We start from the raw sequence: 22,541 nt of genomic DNA on the forward strand, positions 1-22,541 counted from the left end.
GCCAGGAGCTTACTCGTTGCCTCGGCAGTTTTCAGCGTAACAGCCCACACGTGGTAAGCCCCCAACGCAACAACGTCGGGGAGCGCACCAAGTTTAGCGAGCGTGTCCCTGTAGTCTTCGATGCGAAAAGGTCTGGCCCTCGGGTCACCATGCATAAACACCGTGTTGGCTACGATGCGCCCTGTCGGCAGAGAAGGCAAAATCACCTGATAATCTTCACCCTTTGCTGAAGAAATCCTGTTACCGCGACCCGCCTGGGCCGCCAACACCGCTCCAACGGAGCAAGACATCCCGCGTCCGATGCGCTCGAGAGCCGGAGGTGGAATGAAAGCCACGCCTCTGCTTGGGGGCTGCACTGAAAGTAACTTTCATGCTTCCAAAAATACGCGTCCTGTATACAGGTGTCAGAGTACGAGATGTAATATCGCAGTAATATTGCGTGGTACAAGCGTACGTTGCCATCGGGCGTCACACCATGTCAATATCCTAACGACTTGGCGGTTTAAAGACAGCCACCCATTACAAAAGGCACACACATTACTGCGCGTATTCCCTTAAGGCTACGTAGTGGGTGCATGGCAACTTCGAAAAAGTTTCTGGTTTAAAGCATGCTACCCATTACATAAGGCACACACCTTAGTGCGCGCAATATGTTAAACACTCGTAGTGCTCGAAGTGCGCACTAGGGGCAGGATATCGCTATCGCGTTTAACTCTTAAAGGCGAAGCTTAAGCGGCCCCCAATGTTTTTTTTTATTACAGAGGTTTTTGAACATTTTAGATTGGACTCGCCAACCCCTTTTTCAGACAACATTGCAAGGCCTCCACTAGCATTTATTCGTCCCCTTATTGGCCTCGAGAGCCACCACAGGAGAGACCGGCGCTGCTATCGCTGTGACGTGAAAAACGCCATCACGTGACTCTCCTTTGCCGCCGAAAGCTTTGCCAACGCTGCTCGCTGCATCTCATGCCCGAGGTTGAAGCTTTGTTTTTTCTTCAGCATGGTCTATTGCTCTGTGCCGCAGTGCCGAACGTATTCGACCGAGCCCGGTGTGAGTTTCCACGCATACCCCAAAACCAAGAAGCAGCGAGATGCGTGGTTGATAAAGCTTCGAATGGGGAAGCAACCCAGCATCCATTATCGCGTGTGTAGCAAGCACTTTCGCGAAGAAGATTTTGTGTACTGCGTTGGAGCTAAAATGTCCGGTAAGTACTACGTTAGACTTTCCGTGACTGTACACATAGGAATTTACGACATTTATTCACGCCAGGCTGGAAAAGACGGTGCCTGGTTCCCGAAGCAGACCGGTCGCAAAACCTTCCTGTCCGGCCATTGGTTAGCTGGGGAAAAACAGCGCAATAAAGGACGAGGACGCAGGAACACAGTAGACTGGACGAGCGCTGAACGTGCCTGTTCTTGGAAACGTCGATGTTCCAGACGGTGTCATGAAAGTGTTGAACAAAGGGCCAAAGTTCTGTGCTCCACCCTCTGTCAGACGTCAGAGTATATGCTGGCCATGGTCCGGCAGGTTGCTCACCGGTGTGGTGAACAAAGGAGAGAGAGAGAGCCATTGTGGACAGTGTAGAGTGTTTGAAACGATGCTCTGCCGTCAACACCATGAAGAAGCCGCCTCTTGAAAAAGTGTCCAGCACCCTCAAGGATCGCGGCATCGTTCTGCTTCAAGCTGACAAGTAAGGTGGTTTCGCAGTGTTGCCGACAACACTGTTCAAGAAAAAAGCTATGCGCACGATGGAGAACAATTTCATGCCGGTTGCATTCGATCCGAAGAAGCAGAAACACCGTGCTCTTCAATTCCTGGATGACCTCAATTTAGTCAACCTCGGACTACAAGCAAAGAAACAGGAAAAAGGCTTCCTTGAAGTATTTTTTACGGTGAAGACTCACAAACCTGGAACCCCCCTTCGAGACATTGTGTCTGAGAGTGGAACGTGGCAGGGCCTTGTCAGCCGGTACCTGCAGAAGAACCTTCAAGGCCTGGTGAGCAATGACCCGTTCGTAGTGCGTAGCTCTTTTGAAGTTGTAGCGTCTTTAGAACACTTGAGCCAGGGTTCGTACAATGGTTTTGCTATAGATATAGAAGACCTTTATTATTCAATCCCTCATCAAGAGTTGTTCAGAGCGGTTCGAGGCAAGATTGACGATTTTGGAGAATTAGATTTTTCAAATGATGTGGGCCTAACAAGCAACAACTTCCTGGAATTGTTAAAGTTTTATTTGGATTCTACGGTTGTACAGATGGACGACAAGTTCTATGTGCAAAGGAATGGTATATAGGATCCTCGGTGGCACCCATCCTGTGCGACATCTTTTTGTCTGTGGTGAGCGCGCGCATTAGATCGAGGTTGCAAGATGGAAATATCGTGAAAATATGTAGATACGTTCATGATTTTTTATTGTCTTGAATGGAGCTGCAGGCGAGAACTTCAACCGAATTATTGCTAACGTAGTTAGTGTTTTTGAGGATGAAAGCGAGGGAATAAAATATATACCTTTGAAGTCCCCGAGAATGACGAACTTCAGTTTTTGGATATTAGGCTGCGTTTCTTGCATGACCATATATGCTGGGAGTACCTTCCAAGGTCAAAGAAGGCGCTGCTTCCTTTTGATAGTGCTCACTCCAAGCTAGTTAAGAGGGGCATCACAATGAATTGCCTTAACTAAGTCGTGTGTTCATGTTATGTCGGCCAGCTTTCACAATCAAATTGCCCGGCTCAAGGAAGCTGGCTATCCCTCGATGGTGATTTCAAGTGTTTGTGAAGCGCTGCTGTAGAAAATAACGACCAAAACGCAGCACTGCAGCAGAGAAGAAAACAAAAAATGTCCATGTGATTCCATATATTCACCGGGTTTCCCACAACATAAGAAGAATAGCGTCCATAGACAACGTTGAAGTGGTGTTTTCTGCACCCTGCAAGCTGTCTCAATTATGTGCGATGACAAATTAAGATTCACGATGGCAATGCACTACGAAGCACAGAACGCGCTACACACGATGCGTATGCAACGTGGTTTACAAGATACCCGTTACTTGTGGACGCCAGTATATAGGGCGGACCGGAAGGTGTTTCAATGAGAGAGCGAAGGAACACAATCTGTATGTGCGTAACAAAACGGGAAGCTTTCTGGCAGAACATTGCAAACAGTGCGGATGTGCGCCCACTTTTGAGAACACGCAATTTTTAAAGAAGGCAAACGGCAAAACAGAACGTCAAATAGTGTAAGCGTTTTTTATCAGGGAAGCAGTAGACAGCTGCATCAGCAAGCCATCTATTTTGCTAACTGACGCTGAGATTCAATATCTCAAAGGTTTCATTTAAATCATTTCTTTTACCGTGTTTTTTGTTGGTCATACTCTAACTTTCCATCGACTCACTCTCAATCACTGTTATCGCGGTAGGTGAGCCTGCGCCTCAAAAATGGTTGTTGATTGTTGATTTTTTGTCGGTTTTTTCTGTTGCTTGTTCATCCTTGTTAGGAACTGCTCTTATCGGTTCGTCACTTTTGCTCTTTTTAAATAAGTGTGGAAGATGCGTGCTCACGGTGTAATTAATGTACACGTGTTAGCTTTCAGTGAATATGTAGTTTGCATACCTGATGCTTTTGATTGGCGATTTGATTGGAATGGCATGCTCGGTTTGATGTGTCGTAAAAACGAGCCGTAGGTGCAATAAAGATGTCAGTTGTAAGTTCAGCGCTCGTCCATTCTACTGTGTTCCTGCGTCCTCGTGCTTTATTGCACTGTTTTTCCCCAGCTAAGCATGTACCAACTCGCCCAAATCAAAGTCTTGCCCGGGCCTTGGACCGTCTAAAACACACCGAGAGTCGCCGGAACCGGGAGCTGGAGATAATTAGTACGTGACTGTCTTCCTTCGGTTTGCGTAACTTGTGGGGTGTTACGTGCAGCGTGCTATGCGGAAACTGACGATTTGCTAGTCTTGGTGTAACTTCATTACGTAGGCCGCGGCGGCTGCATTTTCGATGGAGGCGAGAATGCTTGAGGCCCGCGTACTTAGATTTAGGTGCACGTTAAAGAACCCCAGGTTGTCGAAATTTCCGGAGCCCTCGACTACGGCGTCCCTCATATCGTGGTTTTGGGACGTTAAACCCCAGATATTATTTTTAATTTCATTACGTAGTTTTTTTCTTCCCAATAGCGCACATGCAGCATCTCGCGCAAATACCTTGTAAAGCAATTCCGTCGTAAGCGAAAGCGGTTGGTGCGTTTGCGTGTTCTCTTGTGTGTGGTTGTTGTGCTCAGTTTTTCTTTGTGAAGCGCTGCCTTATGGTTATGTATCGCCAGCTGCAAGTGATAGTCTAGTGAGCGTGGCTGTGTAGAATAAAGTTCCGCTATGACGAATTTGTTTTGTGCAGCGCTGGACTTAGGTAGTGTCAACAATCCGGGGAACTCGGGAAGAGTTGCGCTTTTATGTGCAATGTTTGGTGTAGCTTATAAGCAAGTATTTACGGTGTCCCACATGAAAAGTCAACCGTTTATGAATCCAAAGAGAGGCTTTTTGGGGGTAGTTGGGGAGTGTGGAATGAATTGATAAACAAGAAAAGCAGTGCAATGGAAAGTTTAGCATAGTGCTACCACAATAAAAGCAAATCACTGCAAAAATTTGCTAGAATGCATGCAGCTCGCTCTAATGCACTGTTAGTGTGTACACCATAATGAAAGCTGAAAAAAATTCATCGCATAGATGCTGCGGTTGTTACGTCTGCAGATTATCTGCCATTGGCCGAGGTCTTTGCCAAGGACAAAGAAGAAGCAGTTGACAATGAGCCGCAGCCCTCCACCAGTACAGCGGAATTCGTAGACGGATAAGTGACTGCAGCTGCAGATATTGGTAAGCATACTGGTAACATATTTTTCACATGCAATAATATTTCTGCTTTCAAGGGTCACTCAAATTTATTCTTCATGCTTTAGATGATCCCGTCAACATTGAAGTAGTGATGGCAGACATCGGTATTCAAGTTGACACAGCCAATGCCAGAAGACACCAGCCACTAAGTATATCAAATGTTCGGGACACGAAAGCCCTCACTGAGCTGACCGGTGTTCCCTGTCTAGAACTTTTCTATAATTTATGCAATATCTATACTGACAGCCGCATACTGATGCAGTCTAAGAGCTTCTGCATGTCTAATGAAGATGTAATGCTTCTGAGTTTGATTAAGTTGCGCCACAACCTGCCATTTTCTTTTCTGGGTATCCTTTTTGGTATTCACCGCACCAAGCGTCGAATAATTTTCAGTCGACTGTCACCATCCTTGGTGAAATCTTGCGTAAGGCAGTACACTGGCCAACCAAGGAAGCGGTAGTTGACAATTTGACTGTGCAGCTCAAGGACTATCCTAATGTGAGAGCTGTTCTAGACTGCACAGAGATTCCAATTCAGCGACCAAAGGACCTGGAGTCCCAGTTATTGACGTACAGCTGGTACAAAGGTACATACACTGCTAAGATATTGGCGTCTGAAACCCCGGGTGCGCACATAAGCTATGTGATTAAGGCTTACGGGGGAAGGGCTTCAGACACCCACATAACTGATGAAAGTAAGATACTGGAGAAGTTCCTTCCTTCCATTGATAGCGTCATGGTCGACAAAGAGTTCCTTATTGATCAACTTTGCCTTTAGCATCATGTGGCAATGGTGCGTCCACCATTTTTACGAAAACAGAAGCAACTTTCAAAGAAAGATGCTGAAAGCAATCAGAGTATTGCGGCTGCTCGTGTACATGTTGAGCGGGCTATCCAGCCCATGAAGGTATTCAAGATTCTCTCAGGGAACTTTGGAATTGAGCTCTTTCCTTACATTGACGACATTGTAAACATTGTAGCTGGCATTGTCAACCTCTCCAAGCCCATCTTCGGTCAGGATAAATATTTACCTCGGTAACCTTGTTTCAACATTTAAGTATGGATCAATGAAAATTGTTGGACAGTGGAGTGTGGTCGGTTTGCTAATGTACATTTTTTGCGGGCTTTATGTCATCAGCGACATACTTTGTTTTTTTCTTAGATAACTGCTTGTATTTTATCTATTATAAGATCGTCTATTACATTTTGTCGACACATCGAGCTCCTTCTCACATGCCTCTCTGAATTCTACATGATCAGTGCACAATAATTTTATGTAAAGTGTATATTCATGAAGTGTTAGTATAATGTTCTATAACCATTGTTTTACTTACAGTGAGAATCATGTACATGTATGCTGAACTCGCAGTGGAGTAAGAACCTCTGTCAGGCCACACAGCCTTTAGCACTTGCTCCTCTTTGTGGATGAGAAACAAATAAACTTCAAACAACCAATGCCAATCTGACATAGTATTCGCATGAATTGAAGTCATGGTGAGGGAGTGATCAGCACTCATGCAAGCTCAGTGATACAGTGACGAAATAGAAGTCACTTGTATGGCCGGAAAAAACAAACTTGCAGGATAGTCACCAGACTGAACACAAATGTCTATATACTCTGGGTGTGTTGTGAGAACTAAGAACGTTTCATGGACATGTGCTATTTTTACTGCTTTATTTTGTCTTAGTGATGATAGCTGTGGAAAGACTAAAGTTAGTTGCATGCTGGATGTCTTGAAATAAGTTTCGGTTTCGTGAAACAAGGTCAAAACTCCTTCCTCTACATGTGTTGGATCCAAGCTGATTTGTGAGTTCCTGCATCAAAGATTTTCCAATCCAAGTGAGGAACCTGCTGCTGTTTGAATCAGTGTTGGAGTATCTCATAAGGAGCATGGTTTGATAATCCAGTTGCAGTGCCTACTCATCACTCACGTCTGTAACCTTATAAGCAATGCGTATGTATCTTGTCTCAGCGGTAAATGGCCACACCTGTCGCACTGTTGATGTCAAGATACACAGCAGTGCAGGTCGTCTGTCGTGGCACCTCATGCATGCTCTATCGAAGTGTCCTAAAAGTGCTGTCCTGAACAAATCTTCAATGCGTGGTCATGGCAAGTGCCTGCTGCGTATGCTGCCAAGTAGTGTGCATTGGTTTCTGTGATGTAGAGAGAACACAGTTGCTTGTGCATGTGCATGCAATTTGATGAAACAGAGTCAAGGTGGTGTGACGGAACTTGTGTATTTGTCTCCTTGTAACAGTACAGTGATTTTTGCATCAGATAACACTTCAACCACTATTGTATTAATGCGACCTTACGTTGGTGCAATTTCATGAACAATGTGTGGTAGAACATAAAACAAAAATAAGTACCCATATCTCTCTACATCATCATTAAAGACAGTTTGTATGCCGTACAAACTGCCCATCGGGGCAGTTTGTACGGCGTGCACCCGCATCACAGTTCTTAATAGAGGTCTCACGTCGTGTGGACCCATATTTGTTCTCAACGTGTTCACTCTTGTGTACACAGCATAAGCGATTGATGTAGTTATTAATCCTTTCCTGTACTCCATCCCATCCAGTGACTTTGCTTGGTCTAATGATTTTATTTGTGTGCATGTTAGTGAATGTATTTGTAAGGTGTTCATAAATGTCCTGCATAGAGATGGCTCCAGCTGAAAGGGCTTCTTTCACTGCCTCCAGCAATGTTGGCGACTTCCTCGGGGAATAATCGTCTGCTGGAGTGGCTGCACTGCTGCTTGTGTTCTTTTGGATGGTCAGGAGAGGCAATGGACAGCCTCCTTCACTGGACTCTAACAATGTTGGTGACTTCCTTCGGGAACGACGGTCTGCTTGAGTGGATGTACTGTTGCTTGTGTTCTCCTGGACAGTCAGGAGGGTCACTGAACAGTGTCCTTCGCTGCACCTATTCTGCCTTTCATATATGTGGCATGTCATCATTGAAGCACAGCTGCTCTGTCTTTCTGTGAAAAATAAAATGTCACAAAAAGCAATGTAGAGCACAGTATTTATTAATTTTATCCTGTATAAACACATGACATGAAGCTGATCACAGAATTAAGAAAAGTGTGATTACTTGTGTTTTTTCATGACAGTTATATAACATCGTGCTGGCTAACATGAGAAGAGAACACAATGACGCTAACAGTGCAGCTTTGAAGTGTTGCATGACAGATAAAATGAATAAATCTAAAACGTTAAATAGGCACTGGTCATTGTCATGCATGACTTACCGGCCCAAGCCTTTCAATTGTTAATGCAAGACACATTACAACAACTAACTGATTGTATCGCACTCCATTCACTTTGGTACATGTACATACTGTCTTGGCTGTGGCAAAGTGAGGGTGACGTGTATGGCAGCTGGTATAAGAGCCTCGTGAGGATGTGTCCTTCGGGAAGCACAACATTGTTTTTCCTTTGCTGAAACAAAACACAAAATTGATGCAATTTGCAAGATCGGAGCCGAAAACATAAAATTACAATTTACGACAGCGTATATAGCAATCGGAGTTACTTTTATCCGTTGTAAAAATGCTCATACTATGGAACATCCATGTAACCAACTGGGATAGATATTTGCCGTTTTTACACACGACAAGCCAATACCTTTTCTTGGTGCATACTTCTGTGATACGCCTGCCTTCTGCGCTTTACCCCACTGCTGGGACAAATCAGTTGAGGACAGAACTTCAAAGCTCTGTTTTGCATGTATGTGCAGGAGCACGGCTACCATGGGCTTGCATTTGTGTTTCCTGTAACATTTTCAACTGTGCATTAGCATGGAGAAGTAAACCTTGTTTCTACAATTGACTATGCATGCTTATTACCTTAGTTCAATTCCAGTAGCAGAATATATAATTAGCTTGTGCAAGTAATAAATACATATTTATGCATGAAATATGCACATACACTATGCAGCAGCTAGGTGCGAGCGAAAATTCCGTGTTTCACATCAGGAAATGCCCCTTTTTTCGAGTAAGACCACACAATCATACCCTGCTTTGCAACTACACGATGCGGTGTCCACTTCTCTGCCCTTGACCACAACCTCGACATCATGGGGAGAATGGCTTATTCCAGCTGTTTGCAGCACAAGGGCGGCGAGAGTGACTTTGTCTCGATGTTGTACTTTTACGCTGCATATTCGGACATGGTCCGCCTCATAGACTGCCTCTCCTTCCGTTAGCAGCCGCGATGTGCTGAACTGCTAGTCAACGAACTCGTTGATGCCAGAGACCGGCAGTGTCACTGAAAACGAGACAAGGTAATTGTTTTCGTAGTCAAACAAGCGATTGACGTGCTGGCATGATATCACATCAGTCACTGTACCACTCGCAGAGAAGCACACGAAGCGGAAGCGTGGATAAAGGAGACAAAATATATGCGGTTGAACATCTACTTATTAAAATATATCTGTTATAAGTCATCGTCCGGCAACAGTTCTGGCTGAAGGGGTGAGCCGCATTTACCACGAGCGTTGTGGACATTACTGTTATTGCGGCAAAATAACTCATGGCTACATTTACGAAAGATCTCGCGAACGTAATAACCAATGTCGAAGCATCGTTTGCACTCGGCCATTTGATTACGCGCTGAAAACTAGGGCGAGGCGTTGCCGTGAATTGTGCGCGGCAGTCCGCGCCGATCGAAACGGTGCCTCTCGGCCGCGCACCTTCCGCGCAAAAGCAAGAAATAGGTGCGCGATGTCGCGCTTTCCTCACTAAAGATAAATGTACACGAGATGCGAGGATGCTTCGAGTTACATATTATTAGGTAAATTACATAACTCGCCTTTTACAAGGCTGGCCTCTTCACGTTCGGTGTACATGGCTCCGCGCGCACTCGCTCCGTCGAGAGTGCACGACGCGACGATGACAGCGCGTTGCCTCACGAAAAACCTTTGCTGGCAAACACACTGATTGCTTCACAGCTAATACATGTGCATTCAACGCTTGCAAAACGAGAAAAACCGCGGCAGCGACCTCGAACACTCCGCGCACTCGGTCCCGCGTGATGCCGTTTTCTACGTCACAGAGAGATTCCGGCAGACGGCGCCACGGTATGTCCTCGCCGCGAATAGGTATGCTGACCTCAAGTTAGGACAACCTACTGTCACTTTTCAGTCTATGGGACTATGCCTGCATAAAGGCGTTAAGTGCTGCTATAAGCATACCGTGTGAAATTGTTTGCTTTTTGTTATTTTTTTACATTGTTGGTGCGTTTTCAAAAACCAGATGCTGCAGGGGGATGCTTCACAGCACTAGTGAGCTTCACATTTGAAGTATATGTAAGCATGCCATGCAGGTCTTCTGTGTTCACGGTTTCTTGCTCACATACCTTACATACTCGCGTAATGAACGCACTTTCCTTTCCGAAAAACCGAAGAAAAGTTCAGGGGTGCATTTTATATGCGGCAGAAATAACTCCAAAATTTGACGACTAAAGCTAGAGGTGCGTTTATTACGAAAGTAAATGCAGTTAGAGAACTGCCGACGGACGTTTTTGACTCAAATTTGATCCACACTTCATGAATTCTTTGTCACGTTTCCCATAGAACTAATGCATTTTCGCAACCTATATTTCGGACGAATTTGCACACCCAAGTTTGATTTTCTGGACTAGATAACCTGTTCCGAGCCACTACGCTTATCTTAATAGCCGCCGTTTTAGATTTTCTGCTGGCTTGGCCTCCAGTGGCCAGTTGCACGGCCGCTCGATGAAAAACACACGGTGCGGCCTGCCGCGTAGAGCGGATACCGCGTCGCGCGCCTAGTGCTCCTGGCTGCCGCCGCGGCGCCACCAGTGGGGGAGCCTCTGGGGAGACCGAAAGCGAGAGCGCCGGAATTATTGTGGCGGATCGTGGCTTGACAGCGCAGCTGCTATGCGCTTGTTAGTTTTTAAAGGGTTACAGTAAACTTGCTATAGCGTTAACTATATTGGTAATCGTCCTACCGAATGTGCGCCGGCGATGCTTCAACCGAAATACAGCAAGTGTTAGTTTTATTTGAAGTGGTTGCTCGTGCGAGTTGCAATTTTTCGCGTCATGTTTTCTCTCTTTTGCTGCCGTTGCGCTGTTCACCCTCGATAATGTATGTCTGCTACAGTTATTGTATCAACAGGAGAGTCGCTCATTGACAGGTGCCGTTATATTTCCGGAATGACTGCTGCTCACACCTTAGAAACAAAAGCATTGTGAACATCATGGGAGTCATAATTGCTTTATTGCACGTGCGTGAAAAAAAGGATCACTGTGTTATTGGAATCACAGGCGCAGCACTTTCCTGGCCAGAGGTTTTTGCGCCAAGCGTACGAGACGCTCAGCAGACATATATTAACATTTCCTGCCCAGTTGGCAAGAAGCGTTCGTAAGAGCTTTCCGATTAAAACTTTGCAGACTTCCATGGCGTGGTCGTCCGCCCCGCAAGTCCACTTTCAGCACTTCCATGGTCATAGAGAACAGCTGGTCACCTTTCAGACATCTCATGAAAAATTATCCGACAGGAATAATATATGATGTTGACAAGCCTCTTATTACAAAACATAGTAATCATTTTGCCACTTGGGGTACCGCTGTTGAGTGCTCTTCTTCACCACGGTCAACGAAACCAAAAAGTTTGTCGACTTGTCGGTCGTATATAACCCTCTGCTGCATGGCCATCTCGTCAACGATCAGGGAGCAAAACGCTTCTTGCTCTACAGTGAGACCCTGGAATTCGATGTACAGCCGCTCCTTTATCAACGAAGTGACACCGATTCCACCTTTTAAATGGCCTACATATTTCTGGAGCGTTGAGCGACAAGGAAGCTAAAAGATATTTCTGGACCTTGCATGCTCATTACTTTTGTTGAAACATGCCTTCCAAATTACACATTCCCTTAGTATGACGTCACTGCAGTGGGGATTCTTCGTCGATAAACTGCGGACTTGCGGAGCGTGTTACATCGGGCGAACTGGGAGATGCCTCAATGACCGCATGCGTGAGCACGCTGCTAATGTACGCTTGATTTTTATTGATTATTCGAAAGCTTTTGACATGGTCTGCCACGAAAAGTTTCTATGTAAACTGCGAGCAATACTAAAAGGGTCTAAATTAATAGACTGGATCACTGACTACCTACACTTAAGATCTCAGTTCGTTACTTTTAATCGCACGCATTCTTCATCGGTAACAGTCACATCTGGAGTGCCTCAGGGCTCAGTGCTCGGACCTCTGTTATTTGTCATTTTCATTAATGATGTAGTAAGTGTTATTATTAACACCAACGTTAAGTTGCGTCTATATGCAGATGACTGTGTCCTCTACCGCACTGTTACTGATGCCAGTGATCAACAAGAACTAAACTAGGTATTTTCAATGTTCTGCGAATGGAGTGATAGGTGGCAAATGAAAATGAATTTTACCAAAACAGTCGCCATGACTTTCGGTAACAAAAAGAAGCCGCTGAGTTACTCTTACAATGCCAATGGTAGTTACTTGCCAATGCCAATGGTAGTTAGTGAGTTCAAATATCTGGGTGTCATTTTTTCATATAACCTAAAATGGCACGCCCATATCAATCATATCTCTGCAAAAGCTCTTCGAAAACTTGGTTACATAAAGCGAACTTTATAAAATGCAACGTTGGAATGTAAGCTGACTGCCTACAAATCACTAGTTCGTCCGATACTAGATTACGCTTCAAATGTATGGTCTCCTCACCTCACGTGTGACATAACGCAGCTAGGATCAATCCAGAAAAAAGCTATCAGATTCATCTTCGGTAGTTATGATCGCAGCTTCTCACCTTCATCAAACGCTCACATCTTATCGTTGCAGACTTTTGAGCATAGGCGCAAATGCGAACGCGTAATTTTACTGCACAAGATCGTCCACACGCCCTCCGGTATTCACGCACCCTTCTCTTTTGTACCCGCTAATACACGTGTCACTAGGCACACACACAGACTAATTATTATTCCTTTCAGGACACACATTGACTGTTTTAAATTTTCGTTTTTTCCATTCACTGTTGAAACCTGGAAAAACATGGATGGTTCGCTTCGCGCATCGACACATGATGAGTTCGTTGAGAAACTACGAATACACATCTAGTTTTGATCTGTTTACATTGTCTTAGCGCTTGTCTTTTTCTGTATTCTAGTGATGCAAAACTATCGGTAAATTGACTATCGATAGTATCGATAGATCTTTTTAAACTATCGATAGTGTAAACAAACTATCGATAGTGCTACTATCGACAAACTATCGATAGTGCAGTCGGTAGGTACCATCGTAATATTACTAACGATGTTAGTGCTGTTACTGCTACGCGTGTTGCTTTGTTTGGACTTATTCGGGTTTCCCCCACGAAGACTGTTAGCAACGTTTGACGCAGACCGCGCCCTAGTGTTTGAGAAGCTTCCCAATTGTTTGAGATCATTCTGCTAAGATTACGCGCCGGACGCGAATAGTCAAGTTTATTCGAGAGCTTACGCGAGCGCCAGCGATATAACGCTGGAAGGTTTGATGACTGATGTGTAAAGGACGACGCGTTCCACCGATGATCAGATTACTCAACAGCTGAGAACTGCTCCCGCCGCTATCAGTGCGCAGCACGTAGCGCTTGTATCATGAGCTTTGATTTTCTGGGCACAAGTTCGCCCAAATAAAGAACTCCGTATTTCCCAGTCTTGCTGCAGCATTCTTCACCGCCACAACCACGTGACGATACTATCGATAGTGGTGTAAATAATGATGTGGTTGCTGGCCGGCCATATTGCGAAGATATTTGCGATAGTCTACTACCAGCTTCGCGTAATTAATGAGCAATTTTTGGCAGAGAAATTAATTATTTCCGCAGTGAAAATGGTGGAATATATCCATCAATAAATTCGTATCCAAAAGCAACCAGTTACACCTTACAATTCACTTCTTGATTTTTTTTTTTTTGAAATCATAAAATGCAATATCAACTTGAAGCCGCGCAGTCCCGCCACATGTGAAGGCTTCCTTTCCACTACAGCTGAACAGTTTGACTTTATAATCATGTATCAGCAAAGCACTCTGGTGAAAAACTCAATCATGTCAACTTTCTTGCCCTTCAGCCTGCTCCTCCGGCTCCCCTATGCACCACGAGAGCGGGGAACCAAGTTTACTCTGCAGTGAGTCCGCGCTGTTGATTTTATACTATCCATAGTACCATCGAATGTTTTACTATCGATAGCGCTATCGATAGTATTTTTCACTATCGATAGTTCGATAGTGACTCAGCTATCGATAGTATCGATAGTACCATCGATAGTTCTGCATCACTACTGTATTCCCATCAACGTCTGTACTCGTACCTGATGAAAGATTTTGTTGTACAGCTATGTAAGCATATCGTATCTTTATCTGTTTGTATAATCTTAGCGTTTCTTTAATTTGCTGTTTGTACTAATATATGTACCCACTCCTGCTATGTCTCGAAATCTAGACAGCAGTATTTATAAATAAATATAAATAAATAAATACGGCAATATGAGATTCTTGGCTGAACATGTCAGCAGGTGCGGTTGCCATGCGCAGTTCGAAAGCACAGTGGCGATGCATAATCACAAAGATGAGCGCACCCGTCTAATCATTGAAGCCGAGAAAATGGCGCGGGAACCTGACAACTGCGTTAGCAAACCGTCTGTTGCGCTTCTAGATAAAGAGCTTAAGTTCCTGGCAAATGGCTCGCAAGGCCAATGAGTCTACTTTCCGACCCGTGCATCCAGTGTACAAATTATGTTTCCTTTGTTTATTAACAACTTTCTTTTATCTTTTTTTTTGTTTTTTCTGTATCTGTTTCTTTTTTTTTTGTTTCTTTCGTATATATGTAGCAGGGAAAAAATAAACCTTCAGTTGATAGTCTGCGCTTGTCCCCGTCTTCCTGTTGTCCGTATAGTCTACCGCGCAGTATACTTCGATCATGAATCACCAAATGGCCCAAACGCCCAAACTTCCACTTTGTTCAATCACCAGGCGCGTTTCTTCATTTCTATGCCGGTACAACACTGCGCAATCATCGAAATCCGGCGTGCACTTACAATCTCGACAATGTAACGATAGATTAGAAGGTGAGCCTCCTGTTAGCGATCTCTTATGTTCCAACAATCTCTGGTTAATGCCCTTCTGTCCTACGTAGAAGCGGGCGCAGCTAAAAGGGACCTTATAGGCTCCGTGCAGACGTAACTCCGCTACCCGAGCGAAGGTGTCCCTAGCGGCAAGAAGCACAGATTTGGCGGGATGCTCTCACGCGCTCGCAATGGGGTGAAGTCGAGGAACTATGCCTTTTACGATGGCTACACTTTTCGTGCTTTTCGCGCTTGACAAGCGACCAGTGGTGCGATCTTGTACGCGTTCCAAAATAAACACGGAGGTGTGGCATTACATTCAGCCACACGTGACTGCACGTGACCGCACGCGATTGGTCAATGCAGGGCCGTGTCGTCTGTCGCGGTTCACATGGGCCATTCGCGTGCGGTTGGATGAAACGCCACGCCTCCGTGTTTATTTGGAATGCGTACAAGATCGCACCACAGAGCGACGGTCCGTCCGCGTTATCAACGCGATCAGTCGGCCGCAGGTGGTGAACGATAAGAGTTACATAGCATAAAACATCGCTTCGCGCTTGCACCCCTGCTCGCTCCACGCTCCCGCTGTTACGTCGCGAGGTATTTTCGCGGGCAGTTCGTTTTGTGTCGGTTGCGCTGTTCGTAGGAATGCCGAACTCCAGGAATAATTGTTGCGTTGTTGGGTGCAATAACACCTACAGGAATTCTCCGGGCACGCGTTTTTACCGGTTTCCATTAAGAGAATATGAACGGAATCGGCGTGAACGGTGTGTCGCACTCGTTCGACGGCAAAGGGAGTTTTGTGAATAGATGGGGTATTTTTTTTTCTTTGCGAATTAGAATTTATGGATGCTACATTCCACTACAGCAACGATGGGTCTAATTGGACGCCTGGGCCGTACAGCAGAATATGCAGCAGGCACTTTGAAGGAAATGCCAAGAGGCGCACCCAGCATACAATCCATCGATATTTCCTGAGCGCTACAAGTTCACACAAATGAAAAGCGTTTTTTTATTCAGCGGCCGTAACAGTGCAATTGCTGGTATCGCCAGTTTCACGCTGCGCTGAGTTCACTGCCGCGTTAGCCCGAGGGTGATAAGCTGTGATTGCTTAGTGAGCGAGGCGGCCCGCGTTACGCGCGCGCAGTTTCGCTCAACGAGCTCGTCACCTCCGTTGTCTTCCCCCAGCTCATGCATTTTATGTTGCCGCGTTCGCCTGAGGACACACGAGGTCTGGCAAGCAAAAGGAACGGAAGACGCCTCAAGCGAAGCACCAAAGCACGGCGCAGTGGCTTGCCGCTGCCTGCGTCGTCTGCTCCCATATCCCGCCAAATCTGTTGCCGTGGCCGCTTTGGCGCTGGAGGCAGCGCGCGACTGGGGCGGCTCCTAACGTATGGTGCCCATACGCCACGCACTCGTACGGCAATCACTTAATTTGTGGTGTGTTTTACGAAACAACTATCGATCCGCTTCTTGTATTTCACTCGCTCATTCTTCCCCTGCACAGCTGCAGATTGCCGTAAAAGTCAGATCCAGCTTTCTCGGACATCGGCGTTTAGTTCGCATGTCTTCAACCACGTGCCGCATGGCTTTTATCTTTTTGAATCTCGCGCGAAGTCAAGAGTTGCGTCGTGGCAAGAAAGAAAGGAAATAAACAAAAGAAGAAGAGTTCGGAACACACAACATCACCTCTTGGCTTGGTCTGCCGCCATTCTCCGTTGCGTCGGCGACGTATATAAGACCGGCCAGTGGTGCGATCTTGTACGCGTTACAAAATAAACACGGAGGCGTGGCAGTACATCCAGCCGCACGTGACCACACGCGACCGCACGCGAATGGCCCATTTGAACCGCGACAGACGTCACGGCTCTGCATTGACCAATCGCGTGCGGTCACGTGCGGCTGGTTGTCATGCCACGCCTCCGTGTTTATTTTGTAACGCGTACAAGATCGCACCACAGTTGTAACGTTAAAATGGCTAGTCATTTCCCGTTTCCTTGGCAACGACACATTTAACGCTGCAGAATAAGAAAACGGCGCACGACAACACCGGAGGTATCGAGAGTGCAGCCAGACGGGTTCATTTATTCCCTTTTTTTTAACACCAGGTGTGCAATGGCCGCCGTTTGTCCGGTTTGCGGCGTAGACACCGTGTCGTGGTCGCATTGGCGCGGTGCCACGTCAAGCAAAATTAAGAATAGCTCTACCTAGTCAAGGCAATGTAACCGTTGACAAGCCTTATTAAGCTATAATAGAACGCGTTGCTGGGCGAGTTGGTGCATTGTCTACAAATAAAAGCAGAGCGCGAAAAAGACGGGACACAAGAGACAAGAAGAAGACGGGGCGGGCGCTCGTCCCGTCTTCTTGTCTCTTGTGTCACGTCTTTTTCGCGCTCTGCTTTTATTTGTAGTTATTAAGCTATGTTGAGCACGGTAAAACCTCATTAGTTTCACATAACTAAGCAAATGAAATCACAGCTTAATAAATCTTAATTCAGCCGAGCTGGGATTTTCCTGTGCAGAGTCATGCCGAGCACGGTAATATGGCCGAGCTTAGCCTAATGAACATTCATTAAGAGTGAGTATAACTATTGGAAAATAAGCTAATTAGCTAATTAGGCTTAGGATGACTTGGGATGCAAGCTAATCGGGACCAAGCCTCGAATATGCAAGTAAACGTATTTAATAATGTAATGAACAATATTTAGGCCTAGATTAATTTGGGATGCAAGCTATATGTGACCAATCCTGAAATATTCAAGTCAGGCCAGTTAAGCTCATTGAGGTCATTAGGGTGCGTGGTGCTGTGATTGCCAAGCGATCCCCAATGGGACCCGAATGACACGTAGCCAATACTCGTGAATTACAATGTGATCACGTGATCACTTCGTGTATGGGCTTGTGATTTCATGTGTGCCTAGTCAAGCCAGGACCAGCCGAGGGCCGACAAGCTCTGCTCTGCCCCAATTTGTGCGACTCAAAGCAAGCGGCGCAACTATGTTCCTGGGTCAAAAAGCTCGGCCGATAGCAGATATCGAGGGGTTGGCGTACATTTAAAAGTCTAATGACAGCATTTCGCAATGTCGAGCCCTAAGTTTCTTAGTTTACCGCGTCTGGTCGCTTGTGTTCCCCGTGTTTTACAGCGAAAGCTGTTATGAGATCATTTCAACGGCCGTTTTTGGTGGCGTAGTTGTCCGCCGCCGCCGCCGCCGCCGCTGCCGCCGCCGCCGCCGCCGCCGGTGTCCGTAACCACTATCGCTCGAAATAAAAAAAAAACGAAATAAGAAAAAATATCCAGGATGGAACGGGGTTCGAACCTGGGTCCTCAGCGTGTGAGCCCAGTGTTGTACCTCAGAGCCATGCCGGTGCTTGGAACTGCCTTGCAAAACGACGCTATACAGGCCTCATGTCCAGAAGGAACCACATTAACATATGTAATTTAGTGTGGTAGAAGAGTGAAATAACAACCACGCACCACACAACGCGAATTCTGTAACCAGGCGTCACACAATGCGAATTGCACAACGAGTGGGCTGTTGGATGCTTCCAACCCACTACAAGGGGCTCTGCAATAATTCTTCATCGTCATCAGGCACAACACCAACAAAGTGCGCATGATGCCTTACATGTTTTTAGCGGGTACCACGGCTCTCCGTTGAATGACGAAAAATGGCATAGTGGCTGCTGCCCTACTTCACAGAAATTATGATTTATAGCGTAGTGGGTTCCTCGCAAGTGCACTTGCATTGGTTGCCAAGGAAGCCCATGAGCCCATCATCCATTTCCTCATGGTCTCAACAAAGTTCTTCCCCCCTCTCTCTGTCTCTCTTTCTCACGTCAATGTATGTTATATTGCATGGTGGGAGAGTTAAATAGCGACCGGGCGTCACACAATGCGAATTACGTAACTGGTGAGCCGTTTAAAGCTTCCAACCCATTACAAAGGGGTGAGCCACAATTCTTCATCGCCATCAGTCGTCACGTAAACAAAGTGCACATAATGCCTTACATATGTGTAGCTGGAACCTCGCTTCTGCGCACAATGATGAATAATCGCGTTGTGGGTGCTTCCCAATTTCACAAATATTGTGATTTATGGCGTAGTGGGGACCTTGCTAGTGTACTTGTGTTAGTAGCCCCAAGAGAGTTTACAACTGGCTCTAGAAATGCCGCTCTTCCAGCTTTCGCTGTGACTGTACTGCGCTTTCCGCGCAGGCCTGGCAATTTTTTAGAGCTGTTTACTTCCAGTTAGGTTGCTCTGGCTACAGAGAAGGTGGTGATACTTCTTACAAAAATTGTTGTGGTTTTACGCCCCAAGAACACGATGTGAGTGTGAGTGACGCTGTAGTGGAGGGCCGCCGATAGTTCAACAACGGGATGTTCTTTATCGTTCATTAAATCTGAGCTCACGGGCTTCTAGCATGTTGCGTCCGTCGAAATGCTCACGCCGCCTCCGAGATTTTCTTCCGTCACCTAACACGCTGTTGCGTAATATATGACTCCAAGTGGAAAGTTGTGAATTTTTAAGGTGTTGGCTCGCGGCACACACAAATCGGCTCATATCACAAATGATCACGCGCGTGTGCTACCGCTACATTCTAAGAAAAAATATGTGTCTTTTGACCATTTTGGCTTGCCACGTATATGGCCCTCTTTTAAAGGGCCACGTCAGCTCTCTCTGGAGATCATCATACACTCTTTGGAGAGTCGCGTGACCCACAAGAGAGTCAACGTGCCACTTTAAAGAGAGTCACATACGTGGCAAGTCAGGAATCCCCGACAGGAGTCGCACACACTCGTTTTTCTTAGAGTGTACGGATCTGCTGCTCACCGGCTCCGTCCAAGGAAGTGCGCAAGGAAACAAGAAACACTACCTAAATTTTGTGATTTCTTGAATAGACTAAAACACTATTACCTGGGGTTTTGCGTGCTAAAACATGCACGCCATAGAGGAGGGCGACGCAAATTTCGACCGTCTGGTGTTTTTTAACGTGCCCTCCACAGCTCATCACAAGGGCCCCAGAAAAGTAGGCAGTGGGAAAGGAGGGGGTGCCCCCCCCCCTTCCCGGAATTGTAATGGTTGTGAGAGAAAATGGGTGTTTTTCAAGGCCTTAGGCAAGTGGACCCTCCCTCCCCCCGAAAAATATTCCTGGCTACGAGCTTGCACGGTCCTCTATGATTTCACCTCCAGCAAAATGCGACCGCCGCTGCCAAAATGAAAACCGTAATTTTCGGGTCAGCAATGGAGCACCCTTCTAATAGCGTTGGCAGTTTTCGTTTAAGCCGACATAACAGTATTACGCTGTGCCCCTTGAAAAATGGTGAAATAGGAGCTCTCCGTTCTTGCGATAACCCTCTCAACGCTAGAAAAAGACATGGCTTGCCGGAATTGGAGTCTCAGGTAAAGATTCCGTAGTCTTCAACGTGGCTCGTGCTGCATCAGATGCCAGGACTTGTGGCACTGTTGAAGGCAGGAGAATTTGGGATGCGAAACTGGCGCATCCGTCCTTCGTTCCCGTTTACATCACGAGAACATGAGTCAAGATTTTCTCTGGATGCATGTCGGTATCCGGGTGCTGGCACTGGTCGATCATGGGCGCTACGTCGATGGGTGGCTGTAACTTAGAAGCATTAGCTCTGCGCACGAAAGCCACAGCTTCAATCCTTCTTAGGTTGGACGGAAAGCAAAAAAAAAAGGGGGGGGGGGCGCTCAATTGTTCCTTCCAACGCACCCGTCCGTGGTCACTTCCTTTCCGTATGGAGCATATGATGTCAGGCAGTCTTAGAACTACAGCGTACGCAAAGATAGCGCTCGTTGCAGTCGCCCGGTATTTCCGTCACTTAACGTACGACGCGTTCGCATTGGCAGCAAAAAATAACGCATAACTTTGCGTACGCATTCTAAAACTCCTTGTAAAATGTTTTATGAGTTCCGTGCAGCATTGTCTAAGATGCAGGCCTCCTCGACGAATGAGGAGGGCGACCACATTTAAGTGTACCCTTCCGTGCCCTGTCGTCTGTTAGCGGTGAGCGCTGCAGCGGAACCGGCAAGAGCGTTTCGGAACACTGTGCAACTGCGCAGTGAGATCTGCTCTAATTGTGATAGCAGATAAAAATTCGCCTCGGCACCGTGAAAGCGCGTTTCTTCGAGATGCTTGCACGCAGTCGTTTGAGGGATACGGTTCAGTACCACGGCCCGTATCACGCGCTCAAGCAACCTTCGTTCTACGCCGTTGAGCTGCTTGAGCCTTCTGAACCAGGGGTCGGCAACCTTCACAGGCGAAGGGCTGAATTGCATGAAGCCGACACCGCGGGCCCGCACGGCAAATGGAGGAGAGGGAGTTGCAGGCAAAGAGAAGAAAGGCGAATTGACAATTGATAATCATACACAAACCTGGGATGGAAATCGTGTTTATTTTCAACGCGCATGTCACAAGGATGCAATTTTCAAACACAGGAGGATGGAGGACCAAGTGTGATGTTGTATTTTAGGATCGTCACGCCGCAGAGCGTGTGACGGGTTGCAGATGGAGGAGACGGGGCGTGATTGAAAAAAAACCAAACGACAATTATATTCGGACGGCACACACACACACACACGAAAATACATAAGGCGAGAACGTACAACTGTAGTCGCTCGTCCCACGTGGCGGTGCTATAGAGTCCGGGGAGTAGTGGGCTGCTAGTCCCGGCGGTGACGTAGTCGTGCGTGGTCGGGCGTGGTAGCGAAGTCGCAGCAGCAAGGCTCATGGGCGAGTGGACTCGGTCGACGGTAGCCGCCATTGGCGGTAGCTCCCCGCGTCTCTTCAGCTCCAGGCGAAGATCCCGCTGACGAGCGCCCGGCAGGATGAACCACGCGCGTGGATGCGGGTTCCCTGACACAGGAGGCCACGAACAGGTCTGGCGACTTGAAGAACGTGAGGCGCTCGCTGTCCCGAAGACAGGCGCCTCTGTGCACGAACCCCGCTCGTCGATGCGGGTTCGGTCGACCTCCGGCCTGTTCCGACCGTGTTCCACGAGTCACTAGCCTGCGCGAGCCCTTTTTCTTCGCTTCTGAAGCACGAGCTGTTTCTTCTTCCTCGGCTTCCAGCGATCGGCCGCTCCGTCGTCTGCTCTCGCTGGGTCGCCTTTACGTGCTTCTTCACACCAAGCCAACTGGAAGTGCCATCTTTCTTTGTTCCTGTCGAACCCTACTTGAGGTCAAAACTGTCATGTCTGCCGCGAGACTGGAAGTGACAAGGGGAGGGGAAAGTTCTGACGTCGTGCCGGAGACCGCATAGCATTGTCCTGATGGCCGCATGCGACCCGCTGACGGCAGGTTGCCAACCCCTGTTCTGGTGAACAACGTCGATGACATGAGATTGTCCATATGAACTGAACCTGCTGAAGCCTGCACATTGGACAGAGCACCAGGGTGCAGTGGTGTTCCACCCGAAATCTTTTCCGGAGATGAAACAAATGTAACAAATAAGACCAGCACTACTTGCAGAAATAGAGAACGCGGCTCATGTAGAAAGACGGCGATTCGACATTACGAGCCTAGCGCTGGTCCTA

The 22,541-nt window shown here is 46.8% G+C and overlaps 1 protein-coding gene and 1 pseudogene across 1 annotated transcript in view; one reads left to right on the top strand and one right to left on the bottom strand.

Moving 5' to 3' along the window:
* The first annotated feature begins 1,749 nt into the window (after nt 1-1,749).
* On the top strand, nt 1,750-5,978 carry LOC119403671 (uncharacterized; annotated as a pseudogene).
* Nucleotides 5,979-7,689: 1,711 nt separating this feature from the next.
* LOC125759519 (uncharacterized) overlaps nt 7,690-22,541 on the bottom strand; it is a 73,340-nt gene continuing 58,488 nt past the window's right edge. The window contains 1 exon segment of the mRNA XM_049418390.1: nt 7,690-7,769. Coding sequence (XP_049274347.1) covers nt 7,690-7,769 — 80 coding nt within the window.

This window comes from Rhipicephalus sanguineus, chromosome 8 (genome assembly GCF_013339695.2).
Source record: "Rhipicephalus sanguineus isolate Rsan-2018 chromosome 8, BIME_Rsan_1.4, whole genome shotgun sequence".
Classification (NCBI taxonomy): Eukaryota; Metazoa; Arthropoda; class Arachnida; order Ixodida; family Ixodidae; genus Rhipicephalus; species Rhipicephalus sanguineus.